Here is a 22,529-nt window from a genome sequence, read left to right as displayed (position 1 = left end):
CAATAACTCTAAAATGGAGTTGTCTGATTATTTTTGAACAAATAGAGAATTGGTCAATCTTGATATTCCATACATTTGTCAGAACTCGTAATATAATTGTTGTTTTAATATTGTTAGAAAGTAACTTGAAATGTACTATCAATATGTTTTTTTTTAACAGCAATGGTGATCATTTTAGCTGATCCAGGGTAATGAAATTATCAAACGTAAATTAGATACCACATAAAAATAAATCAAATGATTCAGCAGTTTCAGAAGATCTTTGATAAAGTTTTTAAAGAAGATGTAAATCATACATAGGTAGGCTCATACTGGCCATTGACAAGATAATCAAAAAGTATAAATAATAAAAAAGATAAAAATAACAATATAAAAGGTAAAAATAGGATATCTTCAACCCAATCAACAAAATAAAGGGTACATAAGAAAATACATTATTCATTTAGTATTTTCTTCAGACCCTCTTGCCCATGTCTGAAGGGCAACACTCCTTTTGAGCCAATTACTGTTTTTCAGGGGTATCATTTGCGCCAATTCTTTTTTCTTTAAATGTATCAATTGCGCCAGTTTTCAGAACTCATTTGCGCCAATTTACCTGAACACATATTGATCGTACATATTAAAGATTAATATATATTTAGTATCATTTTTGTCTGTGGGGAAGTCCTGCACATACACATGAGACAGACCCACAAAAGTTAGAGCGTCAAATACTACGAACAGCATGCAAAAGAAAAGCTACAGAAAATATATCCAAAAGACCAGCTAAGATCATATGTTCGGAGCTATTCCATCATGAAGAGGAACATCTACAAAAAAATGACTTGAAGTGCATAAGACAGTCTATGTACAGAGAGAGAAGATAACTGTTCCCTGCCCAACCAAAAAGTTCAGTAGAATTTCAAAAAATTTAAGTGAGGTATAGTGATCACAAATAAAGAAGAGTTTGTTTTAGTAAATGATATTGACAGTGGCATTGTTATTCTCGGTTGTCAAGCTAACTTGAAATTTCTTTGTATGCGGGGCAGAAGATGTTTTTGCATACAATACATGGATTCAGGAATGGACATTTAATTTATATTCCACTTTTAGATTGCCTTTTGCCTTCTAAATCAGGAAACTGTAATAGAAAATTAAAAAATTAAATTGGCGCAATCGTATATTTTATTTTTGGCGCAATTGATACCATGTAATTTTTAAACAGGTGGCGCAAACGTAGCATTAGAGAAAAAAGTTGTGGCGCAAAAGGACGCATTTTTGGCGCAAACGGATCTCTCCCGTCTGAAGTAATACTTTAATTACTCGCTACACAGCATTTCCCTGTTGAACAAATTGTGTACAAGCCCTAAAAATATTCTGGAGTTGATACCAAACAGCAATTACTAAGTCTACAAAGATCACTGAACATATAATGTTTTTACACAAAAGTACAAATTTAAAAAAAAAGAAAAATGTAAAATACAAAAACAGTCAGTTTCAATATCACAACAGATAACAATTATTTTAGAACATGTTGAAGCAGGTGCTCAGCAGGGGGCAGCTTTATACGACTGCAGAAATCGAACCCTGAACAGTTGGGGCAAATATGGACACAACATTCAAGCGTGATTCAGCTCTGAATTTGGATTGTGATCAAATTTTTCAAAGTTTCTTACACAAAACAAATGTCAAGATCTAACAAATATATTGCACAATATTGTGCAATTAAAGATTTCTTCTTTTAACTTTTCAAAAATTTGGAATTTGAGAAATTTGAAGAGAAAAAAATTGAATACAACTATCACCTCCCTTTTTTTTGCAATTGGTCCAAAACCTGACATTTTTTATACATAATATAAAAGAAGTGTAAGGGAGGTAAATCCAAAATACCCAACATTGTACAATGTATGTTAAATGTTCTAGAATTACCTCCCTTACACTGCAAATTGTCTTAATTGTTCATTGACCAGAAATACCTAGTTTTTCGCCTTTTTTGCCCCTTATACCAAAACATTTCGAGCCATAACCCCCAAAGTCAATACTAACCATCCCGTCATAGTATGGAAACTTGTGGTTTAATTTCAGAGAGATTCATACACTTAAACATCAGTTATTGTTTGAAAACTACAAAAATGATTATTTTGGGCCCCCTTTTTTGCTCCTAATTCCGAAACTAATGAGACCATAACCCCCAAAATCAATCCCAACCTTTCTTTAGTGGTATTGAACTTTCTTGTAAAAATCTATAGAGATCCATCCACTTAAATACAAGTTATTGTTTGTAAACTAGAAAAATGCTTCTGTTTGGCCCCTAATTCCTACATATTCTGGAAAATTAACCCCAAACTGAATCCCAGCCTTCCCTGTGCTATATGGAAATTTGTGGTACAATGTCAGAGTGATCCATACAGTTACACACAAGTTATTGTCTTGAAACTAGAAAAATGCTTGTTTATGGCCCCTTTTTGGCCCTTTATTCCTAGACTGTTTGCCCAATAACCCCTTAAAATAAATCCCAACCTTTTACTTATGGCATTAAACATTGTGGTACAATTTCAGAACAATTAAAATACTAATACACAAGTTTTTGTCCTGAAACTAGATAAATGCTGTTTTTGGCCCCTTTCGGTCCCTAATTCCTAAACTTTTGGGACCAAATCCCCAAAATCAATCCCAAGCTTCCTTTAGTATTATCCAGAAACAATCCATCTTCAGAAGACGCTGACGACGACGTGATACCAATATACGACCAAAGGACAAGGTATGATAAGGGCTATTTTTGGCCCCCTCTCCAAATATTATATATTGATATCAATGATGGTCTTAGTGTAGACACTTGAAAAAATAATGATTTTATTGTGTTCCGGTGAAAGGAAGGTTGCCTAGCAACGGTTTTTATTAAGAATGAAAATTATCACATAATAATTGCTTTATCAGTAAAAATTTAAATATTTGCAAATAATATTGTTTGTCCAAGAAGAACTTAAAGTCACAAATGAAAATACCCTTTGAATTTGTTTATTATATGTTTAAAACAACCTTGGCAACAGAAATGTTGCCTAGCAACGTTTAAAAAATTGGTGCTTGCCACTCTTAAGTATGAATTAAGCAGTTGTTTGAAGATTTTTCTTTCCATTTGGAGTTTCATTCCAAAAATTTTTCATATACATCTTTTTTTATTCTTTACAAATTTCGTATTGAGCATAGCAACACAAGTGTTGCTTAGCAACAGCAAAACATGTTTGAATTAAAGCCAACTACAAATCAATTAGTCATTATATTGAACAAATTAAATTGAATGCAATGCAGATTGTCTGTTTGTGAACATGTTTAGTTAGAAATGAACACTTAGTTCAATTGTAGGTCACTACACGCTGATCAACAACTAAGATGCATAACAAGTGCATATCAACCATGCAATAATAGGTTCTTTATATTTTTTGAAGTATGAACTTAGTTATTTTTTAGGAATATACTTCCTAATTCGGTGTTACACTATAATATAAACATCTAGATTATCATTATTTTTTGGACGAATTCTATATCGAGTATAGAATCCCACATCTTGCTTAGCAACAGCAAACTTTTTTTTTAAAATTGTAGACCACTACAACACCTTTGTTTGACTTTCAATGTGAAAGTTTTTTCATGAAAACAAGAATGTATAGGATTTTATAATTTGAGATGAGTTTGAACAGCTTTCAAAGATACTTAACAGTTAATGGAATCAAAGAGACGTGACTTGTACCACATACAGACATTCAAGGCCGTAGCTAGGCATCTTAATTCAGTGAGGCTAAATAATTGAGCCGAGCGAAGCGAGGCGAAAATTTTTTTTTTGGAGGGTATGAAATGAATGGTGTAAAATCCTGCATTCTAGGCGTTTTTAGAGAGTTTGATAATGTTTTGAATTTGGACACTTTTTATATAAATTTTTCATATTTTAAGACTTTTACTAACACCAAATTTTTAACAACTTTATTTAAACTTATATGTTAGATAATCATCCAAATATCACTGATTTGAGTCTGCTGCCAGAACATAGAACAAACATCGATTCAATAGAGTTTGCCAAATTTTTCTATTGCCGGTTCAGTCAAATCGTTTCAGAATCATAATTTGGTCTGCTGATATCCTTATCGCGATGAACATGGAGCATGGCAAGACCACACAATCTCTCGCCACTCATGCATGCTCTTTTCCAAGTTTTCAGTCGTTTTAGGGCAGTCTGTGTTTCTAAAGGTAGCACATTATCATCAACACAACGATCAATGTCTTCTTCCAATTCCTTCTCCATCAGTAATTCGTTAGCAGCATCGGTAGTAACAGTTTTGTTTGCAAATAAGAATTAAGCTTTCCTGTAAGCACCATCATACAGTCGCAGTTACAAAATATTAAACTCGCTTTTATGCTGACAAAGAGTAGACAAACTAGGGATAGAATGAGATAAGATACAGGTATATGATTCTATCTATAGAGTAAGTATATCTGATATGGGTACAGGGGAAATTGGAATGGAGTTTTTGACGTTTACATGTAGGTTCGAAATTTCCAATTATTTCTGGAAATACTTGGTGGTATTTTTTAGTTCCAGAATCTATAAATTTAGGGGTTGGGGGTGTCCGATTCCGAAACCACAAATATAAAGAAACGAAATTCCGTAGACCCGAATAAGTAAAGACGAAATCCTGTGTTAAAGGTTCTACCATTCCTCAATAATATCAAATTGGAATATGGGATATTCTTTCAATTTTTAAAGTTAAAGAAACATGGATAAAAACTAATCCATGCATGTTTTCCTGTTTGAATTGCTACATTAGTCACTTGTGTGTCCTTGATAGCTTGCTGGTCGGTGTAAGCCAAAGCTCTGTGTTAAAGGTCGTACTTTGACCTATAATTGTTTACTTTTTACATGTTGTGTCCTGGAAGGAGAGTAGTATCATTGGCACTCATACCACATCTTCTTATTTCTATATATGTTGCAAAAGTTATTTCTTTTGGGTGGATGTGTATGTTTAAGCGTGGATTCATATAAGATGGATTCTTACAGTATGCACCCTTTTATTAATTCATTGTACAATTAAATAAATATAATAAATGAATTAAAACGCCTGATATCGTGGGTTCTGACACCGGCCTGGTCAAACCTAAGACTCAAAAATTGGTATTTGCTGATTTCCGTTAATCAATTGGCATTAAGGGGTAAGAACAAAGACTAGTTGGATCGGAGTGTCAAGTTAGGGTAATATGTCTTCCTGTGGACTGTAACCTTTTAGCTATAGCACAACAAAAAATTAATGAAACAAACAACCCATGCAGCAACACGATGTCCAAAAGTTAGCACTTTGTGTAAACATGAATTATTATTAAAATAGTCAATTATATGAATTAACTGTTTACAAAACTTTATATTGTTTGCAAAAACTACGGATAATATATTCAGGAATAAATAACCTTTATTAGCTGTATATCGCAAAAAAAAATCGGAATATTGAGCCTTTTATCGTCTTTTGACATTTTTTTATTCGACCGTCACTGATGAGTCTTTTGTATGCAAAACACACGTCTTACAATCAAGATGTCTTTAATTATGATGTGTTTTATTCCTTTCATATTCAATACTTATTTTTATTCTTTTGAATATGTTTAAATTCATTCTACATGTAGTGCTGTTATTTAAGAAGACATATGATTGATTGAATGTTGTTTCCTGACCGTCCAGTGACAAATACTTTATGCATGCAAATTTTAATGAAAAGATATGTAGAGAATGATTTGCAAACAAGAAATACGAAGTAGCACGCGTTGTCGTCAAGATAGAACAACGGGAAGGCGGGTGACAATTACAAATAATAAGTCCAATAAATTCAACACCATGACCAAAACATAACTCAAGATACATAATTCAGATCATAAAAGTGTTGGATAGTTTTGTTTAATCTTGATTATTGTTATACTTACACAATTAACTAATTAAAATTGTCACATGGTGTCTTCTTATGTCATATAAATTACAATGTATGTTATTATTCACAGTTCTGTAGTTTATTTCGCCATCGCCATCTGTATTTATATTAAATGATTGTCTAAAATGTTAACTTGGCATGCCATACTTGGTAGAAATGCGGACGTGAAAGAAAGCACTTTTCACAAAAGTGTCATCGGAGATTAAAACATTCCAGGGCGACGATTTCGCCAATTATGAAACAAAATAAGTATATGCACTGTTTGAGTATGAACCAGTTATTATATTCATTCACAATTACGTTCCCAGAATTTTTCTGAAGTTTGTCACAGTTCCGTCTAATTTGGGTCAAATTTCGACGGTCTGCTAAAATGTCACTTTAAATTCAAGAATAATGAATTATACAGGAATATCCTGTTTTCCTGTCTCAAATATGTTTATTTTTCGTCCTGAAGAAACTAGCCATTATTATAGCATACCATGAATACATTTCCGTCGGATCCAGTAAATACCGGAAATCATCTCCGGTCCGCAATTCGGTTAAAAATTTCGATGGTTCAATGAAAACTACAGACGATTTTTGTCACTTTTTTGAATTTTTAACTATGAGCGTACTTACGACCCACTAAAATATTTGAACTGCATCAACATTTATGTTCAAGGAATGTCTGGTATAAATATGATCGTGGGTCGTAGGTACGCTCATAGTTTAAAATGCAGAAAAAGGTTTAGAAACTGCCATTTTTCTGGCCTTTTCGCGAATCTTGAGGTCTTTACAGCAACAGAGCATGAATAATATCAGCGGAAGTTGAAAAATCTATTGATGTTTACAAAAATATAGGTTTTAAACTTTAAAAATAATGTATTATAATTAATGGCAGGTCACTTTTAATTTGAACGAAATTAGGGGGCCGTTCTCTGATGCTTATCGTACCTTGTCCTTTGTTTTAATTTTTGCGGTCGTATAATAAAACTAGACATTCTATAACAAATAAAATGATATGTGCATGATAGACTAAAATTTTCACTAACTAACACCAACAATATATGTGTTGGACACTTTAAGGTTTCATATAAATATTATTTGACATTTTGCTTTCATAAGTCAATGACATTACCAGATGGCAGATAACTCCTGTATAAATTAAGAGGCTCAAATTGTTAATCATTGCACACTGTTACTTTTCAGGTAAATTTTCATCATTATGTTTCACAATGGAATAACAATCATTCATTGAAGTTCCAACTGAAAAATCTTTAACATTTGATATTAGGAATACACACAACTCAGGTCCAAGTTATAACTATTCCATTAACTGTAATGTACTTTTGAGGAATTTAAGGACTTGTAAGCAATATTTAGTTATCATATGTCTGTATATTTGATTGTTATCAGGAAGACATGTTAAGAAGTCATACACTGCCAGTGATATTGATGTCTTTTTCAAAACTACCCCATCCCTTTTATTTTGAGAAAATAAGGGAAATTGAGAATTTTTTTTTAAACAGGTTTTTTTTGCATAATATTTTAAAATGGGAGAAATTTTCAACCTGAAAGGAATCAAGAATTTTCTATAGGGGAAAAAGCCGTACTTTGGAGGTCATTTGAGGTAAACAATATCACTGACTGACTGTATACCTGAATTTGATCAAAAATCAAGTATATGTGACTAGAGTACAACAACATGTACAATATGAAGAAACTAAAATTCTCTTTGGTAACTTTTCACAAATTTTGGTGCTTAGACTAAATGATTTGTCATTTATATATAGTAACATAATATTATAAATAAAACATATACTACTCAGATGTGTAAATTTACATGTGTCAGGTTAACAAATGAAACAGATACTATACAGCTTGTGTAAATTTACATGTTTCAGGTAAACTGTCTAGAAGTATATGTAATGAATGATCAGCTGCCAGATTTGACAAAACTTGTAAAATATCAGGATATTCTTTTCTCTTCATTGGATCTTCTTGCCAACAATCTAACATTAACTGATACCTGTAATATAAAAATGTAAACCAGATCAACTAATTCAATATATGGACCAAAATTATCAAGTGCAAATCAATTTCAAGATAGTTTGACAAGGGAGACAACTGTATTTTTTGTTTTACTATTGTTGACAGATTGTTATGAACGAAGATATGACAATCCCTACATTTTTCAATTCAGAAACTTTTCAATATGAAAGCTACTTCAATTCATGATATACTGAAAATTATTATCATGATTAATTACTGACAATCTATACTATTAAACGAGAAGACCTCATTTTTGGTGTCGCTTCTCTTCTTTCCAGAATAAATTAATCAACACGCCTCTGTGTCCTATAGGTACAGTGCATAGTCGCATTTGTCATCCATTCATATGATTATTCAGATTGAGTTATTTTAGGAGAAAAACGAGAAAAAAGGCATCCGGATATTGTCCCGTCATTGTACGAAATTTTAAGTCAGATTAGACTTCCGGTTTGCGTTTTTCTGTATACTTTCAACATACATATACTACGAATAAAGTGTATTTTCAGAATTTTATCTGCTATCATTTTCAAGTTTAATATCTACGGCGGTCACAGAGTTTATTAAATAGAGAGGGTCTGTATACTATATCAATGATCACCATGGATCGATTAGTAAACTTAGAATTGAAAGTAAATACGCTTTATTTATATAGTAATGAATGTTAATATACAGATAAGCGCTAAAATTATTCATGTGAACTTTTGATACTTTTTCTGAAATTCTCCAGTCATTAAATATTTTACAAAATTCATTGATTACATAAAAAAAAAGAAGATGTGGTATGATTGCCATGTTAAGACAACTCTCCACAAGAGACCAAAATGACACAGATATTAACAACTATAGGTCACCGTACGGCCTTCAACAAAGAGCAAAGCCCATACCGCATACTCAGCTTCAAAAGGCCCGAAATGACAATGTAAAACAATGCAAACGAGAAAACTAGCGGCCTTATTTATGTACAAACAAGAATGTGTCCACAGTACACGGATGCCCCACTCACACTATCATTTTCTATGTTTAAAGGACTGTGAAATTGGAATAAATTCTCTAATTTGGCATTAAAATTAGAATGATCTTATCAAAGGGAACATGTATACTAAGTTTCAAGTTGATTGGACTTCTACTTTATCAAAAACTACCTTGACCAAAAACTTTAACCTGAAATTTGCATTATCATTTTCTATGTTCAGTGAACCGTAAAATTGGGGTCAAAACTCTAATTTGGCATTTAAATTAGAAAGATCATATCATAGGGCACATGTATACTAAGTTTCAAGTTGATTGGACTTCAACTTCATCAAAAACTACCTTGACCAAAAACTTTAACCTGAAGCCAAAAACTTTAACCTGAAATTTGCACTATCATTTTCTATGTTCAGTGAACCGTAAAATTGGGGTCAAAACTCTAATTTGGCATTTAAATTAGAAAGATCATATCATAGGGCACATGTATACTAAGTTTCAAGTTGATTGGACTTCAACTTCATCAAAAACTACCTTGACCAAAAACTTTAACCTGAAATTTGCACTATCATTTTCTATGTTCAGTGAACCGTAAAATTGGGGTCAAAACTCTAATTTGGCATTTAAATTAGAAAGATCATATCATAGGGCACATGTATACTAAGTTTCAAGTTGATTGGACTTCAACTTCATCAAAAACTACCTTGACCAAAAACTTTAACCTGAAATTTGCACTATCATTTTCTATGTTCAGTGAACCGTAAAATTGGGGTCAAAACTCTAATTTGGCATTTAAATTAGAAAGATCATATCATAGGGCACATGTATACTAAGTTTCAAGTTGATTGGACTTCAACTTCATCAAAAACTACCTTGACCAAAAACTTTAACCTGAAATTTGCACTATCATTTTCTATGTTCAGTGAACCGTAAAATTGGGGTCAAAACTCTAATTTGGCATTTAAATTAGAAAGATCATATCATAGGGCACATGTATACTAAGTTTCAAGTTGATTGGACTTCAACTTCATCAAAAACTACCTTGACCAAAAACTTTAACCTGAAGCCAAAAACTTTAACCTGAAATTTGCACTATCATTTTCTATGTTCAGTGAACCGTAAAATTGGGGTCAAAACTCTAATTTGGCATTTAAATTAGAAAGATCATATCATAGGGCACATGTATACTAAGTTTCAAGTTGATTGGACTTCAACTTCATCAAAAACTACCTTGACCAAAAACTTTAACCTGAAGCCAAAAACTTTAACCTGAAATTTGCACTATCATTTTCTATCAGTGAACCGTAAAATTGGGGTCAAAACTCTAATTTGGCATTTAAATTAGAAAGATCATATCATACAGAACATATATACTAAGTTTCAAGTTGATTAGACTCCAACTTCATCAAAAACTACCTCGACCAAAAACTTTAACCTGAAGCGGGACAGACGGACGAACGGACGAACGAACGGACGAACGAACAGACGGACGAACGGACGCACAGACCAGAAAACATAATGCCCATAAATGGGGCATAAAAATGAACGAAAAACAAATATGTAACACATAAACAAACGACAAACACTGAATTACAGGCTCCTTACTTAAATAAATGTTCATAACATAATAAATGTATGTTCATATTGAAATTGATAGAAAACCAAAAATTGGGAACTTTGGAAATAAAGGTGGAGGGTAAAAAAACATTTTTCTGTCTTATGATACTTTTGCTGAAATTCTCCAGTCATTCTGTATTTTACAAAATTCTTCCAACAACACTTTACATACTTTAAACTACGCTCTGAATGCCCGCGATTTCGCGGGTGTGTTCTAGTATTTATTTATTTTTAGTGTTTTGGACTATTTCAAGGCGGCCAGTTTTTATTGGTGTAGGAAGCTGGAGTGCCCAGAGAAAACCACTTACATACAATAGGAAAACTGACAATCCTAGTCAATTAAGATTAAAGTTGAGTGCACCTACATAAGAGACGTTCGATCTCACAAGCTCAGTGTTGACTAGCTAGTGATTACAATAGTGTTGACTAGCTAGAGATTATAGTAGTAACTATTTAGATCACTAGGGCACAGAGGCCTCCTCTTCTACTACTGTCAATATGTGGCAAAATAACAAAGGCATGTGACAAAATGACAGAGAACAGAATATTACCATCTCTGACTTATGTGATAAAAATCTTGCCCACTCTGTGATGTACACCAAGCATCAATTTGTTAACCTATGATTATGATCAAGTCAATATTGGAATACTTACAAGTCTTCACTACAGTGTGGTGGTCGTTCTAAGCGTTTCCCCGACAAAATATCATATTCTATCTCTTCTCTTTCAAGATTCAAATATGGAGATAAACCTAAAATATAACAACGATAAATTATATTATAAATAATCGGAGATGTGGGGAATACATCAATGAGATGGCATTCCAATGACAAACCAGATGCTCCGCAGGGCGCAGCTTTATACAACCGCAGAGGTTGAACCCTGAAGGGTTGGGGCAAGTATGGACACAATATTCAAGCTGGATTCAGCTCTAAATTTGGATTGTGATTAAATAGTTGACACAGCATAGGTTTCTGACACCGACTGAATGTGGTCTAATGAGACTTAAAATATTTTTTTTTGCCTTTGAGCAATTCACTATGCTGTTGAATATTAATCCTCTCAAAAAAATGTGTAGAAATTTTCTTTTTATTTATGAAATCTGAAATGAGAAAAATTTAATCTCCCCCCTTTTTTTTTAACATCCCCCTTTCCCTATTTCCAAAACTGATCTCAATTCAAATTTCTAATGGAGTTTGCAACAATAACTACTTATTTAAATACATCAGAAAATATTAAAATGTAAAATAAAGTGTTTGTTATCACTGAATGGTAAAGATTGTTTTAATTTATCAGTTGGTAGTAAAAGTGAATATACATTGTATATTGTATAAAACAATGATTTAAGTTGATTCAACTACTATTCTGGACAAAGAAAGATAACTCCAATTGAAAATTTCTTGCTATTGCACAATATTGTGCAATTAGATATTTCTTGCTATTGCGCAATACTGTGCAATTGAAAATATTTGCTATTGCACAATACTGTGCAATTGAAGATTTCTTCTATTGCGCAATACTGTGCAATTGAAAATTTCTTGCTATTGCACAATACTGTGCAATTGAAGATTTCTTGCTATTGCTGAATACTGTACAATTGAAAATTTCTTGCTATTGCACAATACTTAATATAATAATTTTGGATCCTGATTTGAACCAACTTGAAAACTGGGCCCATAATCAAAAATCTAAGTACATGTTTAGATTCAGCATATCAAAGAACCCCAATTATTCAATTTTTGATGAAATCAAACAAAGTTTAATTTTGGACCCCAATTTGGACCAACTTGAAAACTGGGCCAACTAGAGGCTCTAAAGAGCCTGTGTCGCTCACCTTGGTCTATGTGAATATTAAACAAAGGAAGCAGATGGATTCGTGACAAAATTGTGTTGTGGTGATGGTGATGTGTTTGTACATCTTACTTTACTAAACAGTCTTGCTGCTTACAATTATCTCTATCTATAATAAACTTGGCTTAGTAGTTTCAGTGGAAAATGTTAATAAAAATTTACAAATTTTATGAAAATTGTTAAAAATTGACTATAAAGGACAATAACTCCTTAGGGGGTCAATTGACCATTTCGGTCGTGTTGACTTATTTGTAAATCTTACTTTGCTGAACATTATTACTGTTCACAGTTTATCTCTATCTATAATAATATTCAAGATAATAACCCAAAACAGCAAAATTCCCTTAAAATTACCGATTCAGGGGCAGCAACCAAACAACGGGTTGTCCGATTCATCTGAAAATTTCAGGGCAGATAGATCTTGACCTGATAAACAATTTTACCCCATGTCAGATTTGCTCTAAATTCTTTGGTTTTTGAGTTACAAGCCAAAAACTGCATTTTACCCCTATGTTCTATTTTTAGCCGTGGCGGCCATCTTAATTTGATGGCCGGGTCATCGGACACATTTTTGAACTACATACCCCAATGATGATTGTGGTCAAGTTTGGTTTAATTTGGCCCAGTAGTTTCAGAGGAGAAGATTTTTGTAAAAGTTAACGACGACAGACGACGGACGACGGACGCAAAGTGATGGGAAAAGCTCACTTGGCCCTTTGGGCCAGGTGAGCTAATAATCAAAAAATATAAGTACATTTTTAGATTCAGCATATCAAAGAACCCCAAGGATTCAATTTTTGTTAAAATCAAACTTAGTTTAATTTTGGAGCCTTTAGACCTTAATGTAGACCAATTTGAAAACGGGACCAAAAATTAAGAATCTACATACACAGTTAGATTCGGCACACCAAAGAACCACAATTATTCAATTTTTGATGAAATCAAACAAAGTTTAATTTTGGACCACGATTTGGACCAACTTGAAAACTGGGCCAATAATCAAAAATCTAAGTACATTTTTAGATTCAGCATATCAAAGAACCCCAAGGATTTAATTTTTGTTAAAATCAAACTAAGTTTAATTTTGGACCCTTTGGACCTTAATGTAGACCAATTTGAAAACAGGACCAAAAATTAAGAACCTACATACACAGTTAGATTCGGCATATCAAAGAACCCCAATTATTTAATTTTTGATGAAATCAAACAAAGTTCATTTTTGGACCCTTTGGGCCCCTTATTCCTAAACTGTTGGGACCAAAACTCCCAAAATCAAACCCAACCTTCCTTTTATGGTCATAAACCTTGTGTTTAAATTTCATAAATTTCTATTTACTTATACTACAGTTATGGTGCAAAAACCAAAAATAATGCTTATTTGGGCCCTTTTTTGGCCCCTTATTCCTAAACTGTTGAGACCTCAACTCACAAAATCAATCCCAACCTTCCTTTTGTGGTCATAAACCTTGTGTTTAAATTTCATTGATTTCTATTCACTTATACTAAAGTTATTGTGCGAAAACCAAGAATAATGCTTATTTGGGCCCTTTTTTGGCCCCTTATTCCTAAACTGTTGAAACCAAAACTCCCAAAATCAATCCCAACCTTCCTTTTGTGGTCATAAACCTTGTGTTAAAATTTCATAGATTTCTATTCACTTTTACTAAAGTTAGAGTGCGAAAACTAAATGTATTCAGACGACGCAGACGACGACGCCAACGTGATACCAATATACGACCAAAAAATTTTCAATTTTTGCGGTCGTATAAAAAGACTAAGACAATTTTGATTTTATTGTTAGTAGTGAAAATTCACACACTTTTGTAAGAGAGATATAATTTAAATACAACGTTCGCTATACACTATTTTTAACATTAAAAGCACAAGGAGCAAAACATTACTAATAGTTAAATATGATTCTGCTTTGAAAACAATCTCCTGGCTGAATGAACAATTGGCACCATTGTTGTAATCCGTCAAAGAATATACACTATCAAGTCACATATTCCTCAATTGAAGCTAATAAATCGTATATTTAATGAAGAGGCACCATTTATAAGGGTTTGATACAATTATATGAATTTTTCTTTCAAACATCAAAAAACTTTTGTGGTAACTTACCAAAATGAATGATTTCCCACAATAACACCCCATATGACCAGATATCTGTTCTATAATTATATATTTGTTCCTTCAATGATTCTGGTGACATGCACTCCACAGGTAAAGTATCCTAGAAAAAAATAGAACATACTGGTCAGGTCTGTTTAAATGCATTTAGAATTAGAGAGAGAATGAGACTTCTAATATCATATCAATGTAAGGTAGCAGAGCAATTGGTTGCCATTTTGAAACGTACTATTAATCGTTCTATAGAAGAATTTTCAACCGAAAAAAAATGGTTCCATTGTATCAGTTTGAAACTAAAGCATCAAACCTGAATGTGCTAGGACTAAAGATAGTGACTTACATTTTCATACTGATTTCGCTCTGTGATTTCATGTGGGAATCCAAATCCTGTTAGTTTACAGATCCCTCCACGTCCTACCAATATATTACTGGTCTTCAGACGATAGTATATCAACTGTAATGTAAATTAGGGATAACAGAAGTTAACATATGTTTGAATCTCATAAACCCTTTCAGAATATACAAATCTAGGTTAAAAAAAAATAATCTAAGCGAATATAATGAACTCTGATAGCATTTAGATAGGGTGTGAAGGTAGGGTAAATATCTCTTACTATACATGAGTTACCTGACATGTGAGTCCACAGTCAGTCAGAATGTCTCTACTTATCTTAATAGTCTTTAAATAATCAACTTAACATTCTTATTCAGTTTGGTGCCATCATTATTTCTTTATTATTAACCAACTAAGTGCATTATTGCCAAAAGTGACTGTTTATTAAAAATTACATATTTTCTGTAATGGCCCTGTTTTTTCTGTAATGGCCCTGTTTTTCTGTAATGGCCCTGTATTAATGCCCAGTTTGTCTGTATTAAGCCCTGTTAGGGTTTTTAATAAAGTTAATAAAACTAAGTTGTAAATAGTATAATACCTTTACCTTTGGTATATAAAAAGCTTTATTATGGTGAAGTACAAAGTATTTTAAAAAAAATTAAACTGTCATTAAAAAAGAAGAGAGTACATCAAGTTGGCAGCAACACATACACCTTTGTTCAGTTGGTTAATAAATGTATTAAGAAATGGGTGTTTTTATAATGGTCCTGTTATATGTCCTCGGTCAGTAATAATGGCCTCGGAAGTCTGTAATGGCCCTTGGCGTTGCCTCGGGCCATTACAGACTTTCTCGACCATTATTACAGACCTTGGACATATAACAGGGCCATTATAAAAACACCCATTCATTAATACTATATTACTGCATATATGTAGTTTTTTTTATGATGAATTGACACATTTTCCCTAATGAACCCCTTTTCATACTAAGTAAACATTTATTATGTAACACTGTAATGTAATTTTTTGTTGTTGATTTTGTTCATGGTTCTAGAAACTAGGTTTTTGATGGACAGGACATGTTGAAATCCTTCTTTCACAAATTATTCATTTAAACACTTCCTAGTTCAAAGCTCACAATTAACCCTTTTCTTTGTTGAGGATTTAGCAGTCAAATGGTTTCAAATTAGTTAAACTTAAAGCAAAAATATAGATAGATTCTCACAACTTCACATAAATCACAAATATACCCCAGATGTTGATAAAATAAATTTGTAAATCAGCTTCCGTATGGGGCGGCTGTCAGTGCAAAGATTAATTATCAAACATGTCCTTAATTTATACAAAATATGACCTGGTTTATGAGTTAGAATTTACCATAGGAACTTTAATAAAGACTTTATTCAACACGTTCATCAACTTTTTTATCTACTGTACTTAACTGCTACACAATCTGACTCCTACAAATTCTACGTTCTGTAAATCTGAAGATAAGTTTTTGCATTTTCTCTCAAAGAGAATTAAAGTTTTAACTAGAGAATCTATCACTCCTAATCCTCAGTTATTTTCAATAACAATAGATTAAATCTAGAACTGTTTGTGAACTCACAAAAGGATGTTCTGCCTTTTACCACAATTATCACATATACCTATATTAAAGTAAGCTAATTATCTCCCCTTTAACATTATGAACCAGAATTATATTCATTTTTTAGCATATCCTCAGGTTGTTTTACAACTGTGTTAAATCAAAATGTGTCTAGCTACTTAGGAAGGGTTGCATTCATAGAATACTACCACCACATGGTGCATAATTGAAGTAAATAAATTCAATTATATCCCCCTTTATAATGTCTGACTGGGATTATTTTAATTTATGTGCATCCTCAGATTATTTTTGTTTATGGGCATCCTCAGGACAGGGTTATGATTTCATCAATATCAGTCCAGCTGTTAAGGAGGAGTTTATTTTACAAGGCACATGACATGGACAAACAGACAAAATGAAGGAATTAGTAATTCATAATTTGTTACACTCTCCTCCATCCCCCTAATAATCTAGTCCCCCTCCAATTCACTAATTATAAGAAATCTAGATTACTAAATACCTTAAACTTTTGTAGATGCATCAATCCATTAACTACCTGTGCAGCTATGGCTAGCAGTCGATGTGAGTTAATGTTTTTATGATGTACTGAATTAGATGAGATCTGCACTGTTTGTGCTCCTGGACGGCTGTATTGTAGATACTCGTATAGAGTACCCTCTTGTGCATACTCTAACATTAACAACCATGGCTCTGTAATATAATATAGCAGGTAAGAAAGGCAGATCAGGGTATCAGTCTTAAAGATGCTTTGAATAACTTCAGATGTATAATGATACTGTGACTTCATATCATTTGTGGGATACTATATATATATATTTTAGTGGATTATTTTGGTCAAGGTTGAACCTCATATTTAAGTGTTCAGCTGAATACAAAGATTCAAAATGTGTTAAAACCATGAAATTAAGTATCCATGAAAATACAATTTTCCTACATCCATAGTAATTGGTATCCACAAAAAAATAAATGAATCCTAATTTAACAAGTTTCTTGTTGACCATGTATGAAAACCTTTATTGAAAGTTGTTTTTAAAAACATCAACAGATTCTAGAAGCAATTATCTAAAAAAAAGAGTTAATTTTGTGAACAAATTAAGAATCTTACAATGGAAAGAATAAGATGTGGTTATAACATTTTCTGTATATATAATATAGATTGGTGGAGAATTTACCATGGAAGGTATAACAACCAATCAGAAGGATAACATTAGGATGAGGTTGTAACATTTTCTGTATTTCTATTGGTGGAGAACTTACCATGGAATGTATAACAACCAATCAGAAGGATAACATTAGGATGAGGTTGTAACATTTTCTGTATTTCTATTGGTGGAGAACTTACCATGGAATGTATAACAACCAATCAGAAGGATAACATTAGGATGAGGTTGTAACATTTTCTGAACTTCCATCTCACCCAGGAAAAATTTCCTTTCTTGTTCTGTAGCATTTTCTGTGAAGGAATCAATACATGTGCTTAATATTTTAAACCAGATGCTCCGCAGGGTGCAGCTTTATACGACCGCAGATGTCGAACCCTGAACAGTTGGGGCAAGTATGGACACAACATTCAAGCTTGATACAGCTCTGAATTTGGATTTTGATTAAATAGTTGACACAACATAGGTTTCTGACACAGAATGAATGTAGTCTAAGAACTTAAACTTAAAAATTTTAAATTGGACATCTACCTATTATGGTCCAATATCCCAAATCTAAATACATGGTTGGATTCAGCATATCATAGAACCCCAAGAATTCAATTTTTGATGAAATCAAATAATGTTAAATTTTAGACCCTTTAGACCTCAATGTGGACCAATTTGATAACCGGGTCCAAATATTAAAAATCTAAATACATTGTTAGATTCAGCATATTGAAGAACCCCATATATTAAATTTTTGTTGAAATCAAACAAAATTTAATTTTGGACCCCGATTTGGACCAACTTGAAAACTGGGCCCATAATCAAAAATCTAAGTGCATGTTTAGAATCAGCATATCAAAGAACCCAAAGAATTCAATTTTTGTTAAAATCAAACTAAGTTTAATTTTGGACCCTTTGGACCTTGATGTAGACCAATTTGAAAACAGGACCAACAAGTGAAACTGCGAGCTACTGCTCACTGATGATACCCCCGCCGCAAGTGGATAATTTTAATAGTGTAAAAAATATGCAAGTGTTCGGTAAACAGGAAGTTGTTGAGTGATGAATCTGAAAACGCATTACACGGTATAGCTGATTTGTATAAATCCTGAAACCAAATTTCAGAAATCCTTGTTGTATAGTAATTCCTGAGAAAAATGTGACGAAAATTTTCAACTTGGCTATCATATGTAAAATCATACAAAGGTTCGGTAAACAGGAAGTTGTCGAGTGATGAATCTGAAAACGCATCACACAGTATTGCAGACTAATATAAACCCTGAAACCAAATTTCAGAAATCCTTGTATTGTAGTTCCTGAGAAAAATGTGACAAAAATTTTCAATTTAGTTATCATGTGTAAAATAATACAAGTGTTCGGTAAACAGGAAGTTGTCGAGTGATGAATCTGAAAACCCGTCACACGGTATAGCTGACTTATATCAAGTCTGAAACCAAATATCAGAAATCCTGGTAGTGCAGTTCCTGAGAAAAATGTGACGAAAAATTTTCAACTTGGCTATCAGGTGTAAAAATGATACAAGTGTTCGGTAAACAGGAAGTTGTCGAGTGATGAATCTGAAAACGCATCACACAGTATAGCTGACTTATATCAAGCCTGAAACCAAATTTCAGAAATCCTGGTAGTGTAGTTCCTGAGAAAAATGTGACGAAAAATATTCATGGGACGGACGGACTGACTGACAGACTGACGGACTGATGGACTGACGGACTGACGGAAGGACAGACAGAGGTAAAACAGTATACCCCCCTTTTTTTCAAAGCGGGGGTATAAATATTCAGAATCTAAATACACGGTTAGATTTGGCATATCAAAGAACCCCAATAATTTATTTTTTGATTAAATCAAACAAAATTTAGTTTTAGACCCTTTTGGTCCCTAATTCCTAAACTGTTGGGACCAAAACTCCCAAAATCTATCCCAACCTTCCTTTTGTGGTCATAAACCGTGTGTTAAAGTTTCATAGATTTCTATTTACTTATACTAAAGTTATTGTGCAAAAACCAAGAAAAATGCTTATTTGGGACTTTTTTTGGCCCCTACCGGTAATTCCTAAACTGTTCCTAACCAAAACTCCCAAAATCTATCCCAACCTTCCTTTGGTGGTCATAATCCTTATGTTAAAATTTCATAGATTTCTGTTTACTTATACTAAAGTTATTGTGCGAAAACCAAGAAAAATGCTTATTTGGGCCCTTTTTGGCCCCTAATTCCTAAACTGTTGGGATCAAAACTCCCAAAATCAATCCCAACCTTCCTTTTATGGTCATAGACCTTGTGTTTAAATTTCATAGATTTCTATTTACTTATACTAAAGTTAAAGTGCGAAAACCAAATGTCTTCGGACCACGAGGACGATGACGCCAACGTCATACCAATATACGACCAAAAATTTTTCAATTTTTGCGTTTGCGGTCGTATAAAAAGCATATTTGGAGAACAACATTCCCTTCTTGCACTATCACAATTTCCATGTTCAGTGAATCAAAAAAAGATATCAATTTTAGACATCTTCATTCTTTCTAGGTAAAGACCAGTTCTATATCTGTCAAGTGACTGTATCCTACGGGTCACAGCCGCAAAATTCACCCCTTACCCGAGATTTTTCAAATACCCTCCGGGTCATTCAATTACCTGGGAATTCCAAAAATGACCATATAACAGTACAGCAAAATATGATAAAATATAATACATATTAAGCCTTTATATAAAACCAATGGAAACATTGCTTGAAATTTAACCCCACTAGTTACCAAACACTAAACCCGCTGCCTTCGTTTGCACCTGTCTTAAATCAAGAACCTGTTGTTTAGTGGTTGTTGGTTGTTTATGTGGTTCTTGTTTCTGGTCTTTTATAAAGATTAGATCATTGATCTTCCTGTTTTTGGTTTTTAAACTAGTCATTTTAGGGCCCTTTTTATAGCTTGCTGTTCGGTATGAGCCAAGGCTCCGTGTTGACGGCCATACTTTGACCTATAATGGTTTACTTTTACTTATTTTGACATGGGTGGTCTCATTGGCACTCATACCACATCTTCTTATATATACTTATATACTGGTACATGTTCATGTAAACCTTCATTTATATCATATTTTACCTATTAGTTTCTTTATTGCTACTTTCTGAATCTCACTGCTGTTAGGATATTTCTTCATTTTACCTTTCCATACTTCTACAAAACTCCCTGCAGCTATCTCTTCTACTAAGCGAATGTCTTTCCTGGGAATTTCCCAGTATAGCTTCAATCTACCATACTGTGGCTAAAACAAAATGTAAAATAATTTCTATTTCCATTTTATTCAAATGACATAATTTTGAACTGGTCATTTTTTAGCTATGGTCAGTCCAAAGCTGTGGAAAAATCAAAATCAAGAGAAAAAAAGTTTGAACTCATCTTTCAAGTGTATTACTGGAAAGAAAGTGTGGTAAAACAAACATTAGGATTTCAAATTTCAATTTCTTTGTAATAGAAATTAGAATTATGATACAGCTAAGACCTAATTTGAAAATGGTTAATCTAATTTAACATTCAGGAGTTTAGGACTCAATGACTCATCTAAAATAAGTACACATTCACAGCAGGACTTCCATAATTTGAATGTAAAGTGAAGACTTAAATTAAAAGATTGTATTGCATGTTATTTAAGTCACACAAAATTTCAAAGATTTATATACACAAATATTAATTCTAATTGAGCCCTATAATAAATAGATTATGTGTTGATACATCCTAATTTCCATCTGTAATAATGTGTATTCATTAATATTCGTTGAATACTAATTTTTTTGTGGATTTCATTAATACAGGGGAACCACAAATTTAAATGTTCAACGAATTGCAAAATTCTAAAAGAATATATGCAGACTTTGCCACAACAACATAACTAAATATCCATGAAAAGGCAAGTTTTCTCAGATCCAGGAAAGTTGGTACCAACGAAAATAAATGATTTCAGAGTTTTATAAATCCTGTTAAAATATATATCTCACTTCATCAGTACGAACACTGGACTGGACGCTTTCATCTAATAATTCTATTTCCTGGTCATCCATGTTCTCGTCATGATCTCGGGTCAATCTTGTATGAGTTCGTTTGTCCCTCATCTGCATCAGAAAGCATTGATCCTAGAGAAGATCATACAACTGTTAGTACTGTCATTAAATATATATATATGACAACACAAAACAACAACATATATTGTTTATGTGTTGTAAGATACACAAAAAGTTTAAACAGTTAATTTTCATAAAAGTTATACACAATTCGTATAGTCATGTTTGAAGGAATATATAACCATTGTTTTGTAGCAATTAGTCTTTCCCATGCTTTTCAAATTTTTAAAGTACAAATCTATGTCCAATTTTTAGATTTTTGTAACAGTAAAGGTCAAGTTGAAGGCAGCTAGGGTCGAGACCTAAATCTATAAATGGAACCACATTTTTTTCATTTCCTCAAAGAAATCATTAGTCACTTACAACAATAAAATCAGTGTCAATAGTGAAGCAGGAACTAATTACTCTTCCACAGCACCTAAGTTTCATCCTTTAATTTTGGTGGGGTATGTTTTGTTTATTCTTTAGTTTTGTTCTCGTCATTTATCCTTTTTTTTCTTCAGATTTTTGTATACATTTTACCAACCTGTCCCATTTTAAGCAGTAGCAACTATTTTGGTTTTAGGATAAATAAAACCCACAGAAGAGCTCTGACAGAAAGAATGATGAAGAAGAAGTTTTCAGATGAAAAGATTTTTGAAACAGATTTAGATAGAAGACTAATAATAGATAATGGACACCAAGTATTGACAAAAGCCTACACTTGACTCTTTTACTAGGTGTATCAAAAAGACAAATTTATGTAGAAATAGACAAATGTCAA

General features: G+C 32.7%; 1 protein-coding gene across 1 annotated transcript in view; it reads right to left on the bottom strand.

Annotated features, from left to right (window-relative positions):
- Positions 1-5,898: 5,898 nt before the first annotated feature.
- Positions 5,899-22,529, bottom strand: part of LOC143078920 (uncharacterized) — a 30,880-nt gene continuing 14,249 nt past the window's right edge. The window contains exons 7-14 of the mRNA XM_076253984.1: positions 21,644-21,778; positions 20,751-20,913; positions 17,826-17,936; positions 16,983-17,173; positions 14,881-14,994; positions 14,532-14,643; positions 11,214-11,310; positions 5,899-7,953 (exon numbers count right to left, since the gene is read on the bottom strand). Coding sequence (XP_076110099.1) covers positions 7,797-7,953; positions 11,214-11,310; positions 14,532-14,643; positions 14,881-14,994; positions 16,983-17,173; positions 17,826-17,936; positions 20,751-20,913; positions 21,644-21,778 — 1,080 coding nt within the window. The 3' untranslated portion in view covers positions 5,899-7,796. The remainder of the gene's footprint in view (positions 7,954-11,213; positions 11,311-14,531; positions 14,644-14,880; positions 14,995-16,982; positions 17,174-17,825; positions 17,937-20,750; positions 20,914-21,643; positions 21,779-22,529) is intronic.

This window comes from Mytilus galloprovincialis, chromosome 6, assembly GCF_965363235.1.
Source record: "Mytilus galloprovincialis chromosome 6, xbMytGall1.hap1.1, whole genome shotgun sequence".
NCBI classification, from domain to species: Eukaryota; Metazoa; Mollusca; class Bivalvia; order Mytilida; family Mytilidae; genus Mytilus; species Mytilus galloprovincialis.
The sequence above is the reverse complement of the archived record's forward strand: the minus strand, read 5'-3'. Positions and strand labels throughout refer to the sequence as shown.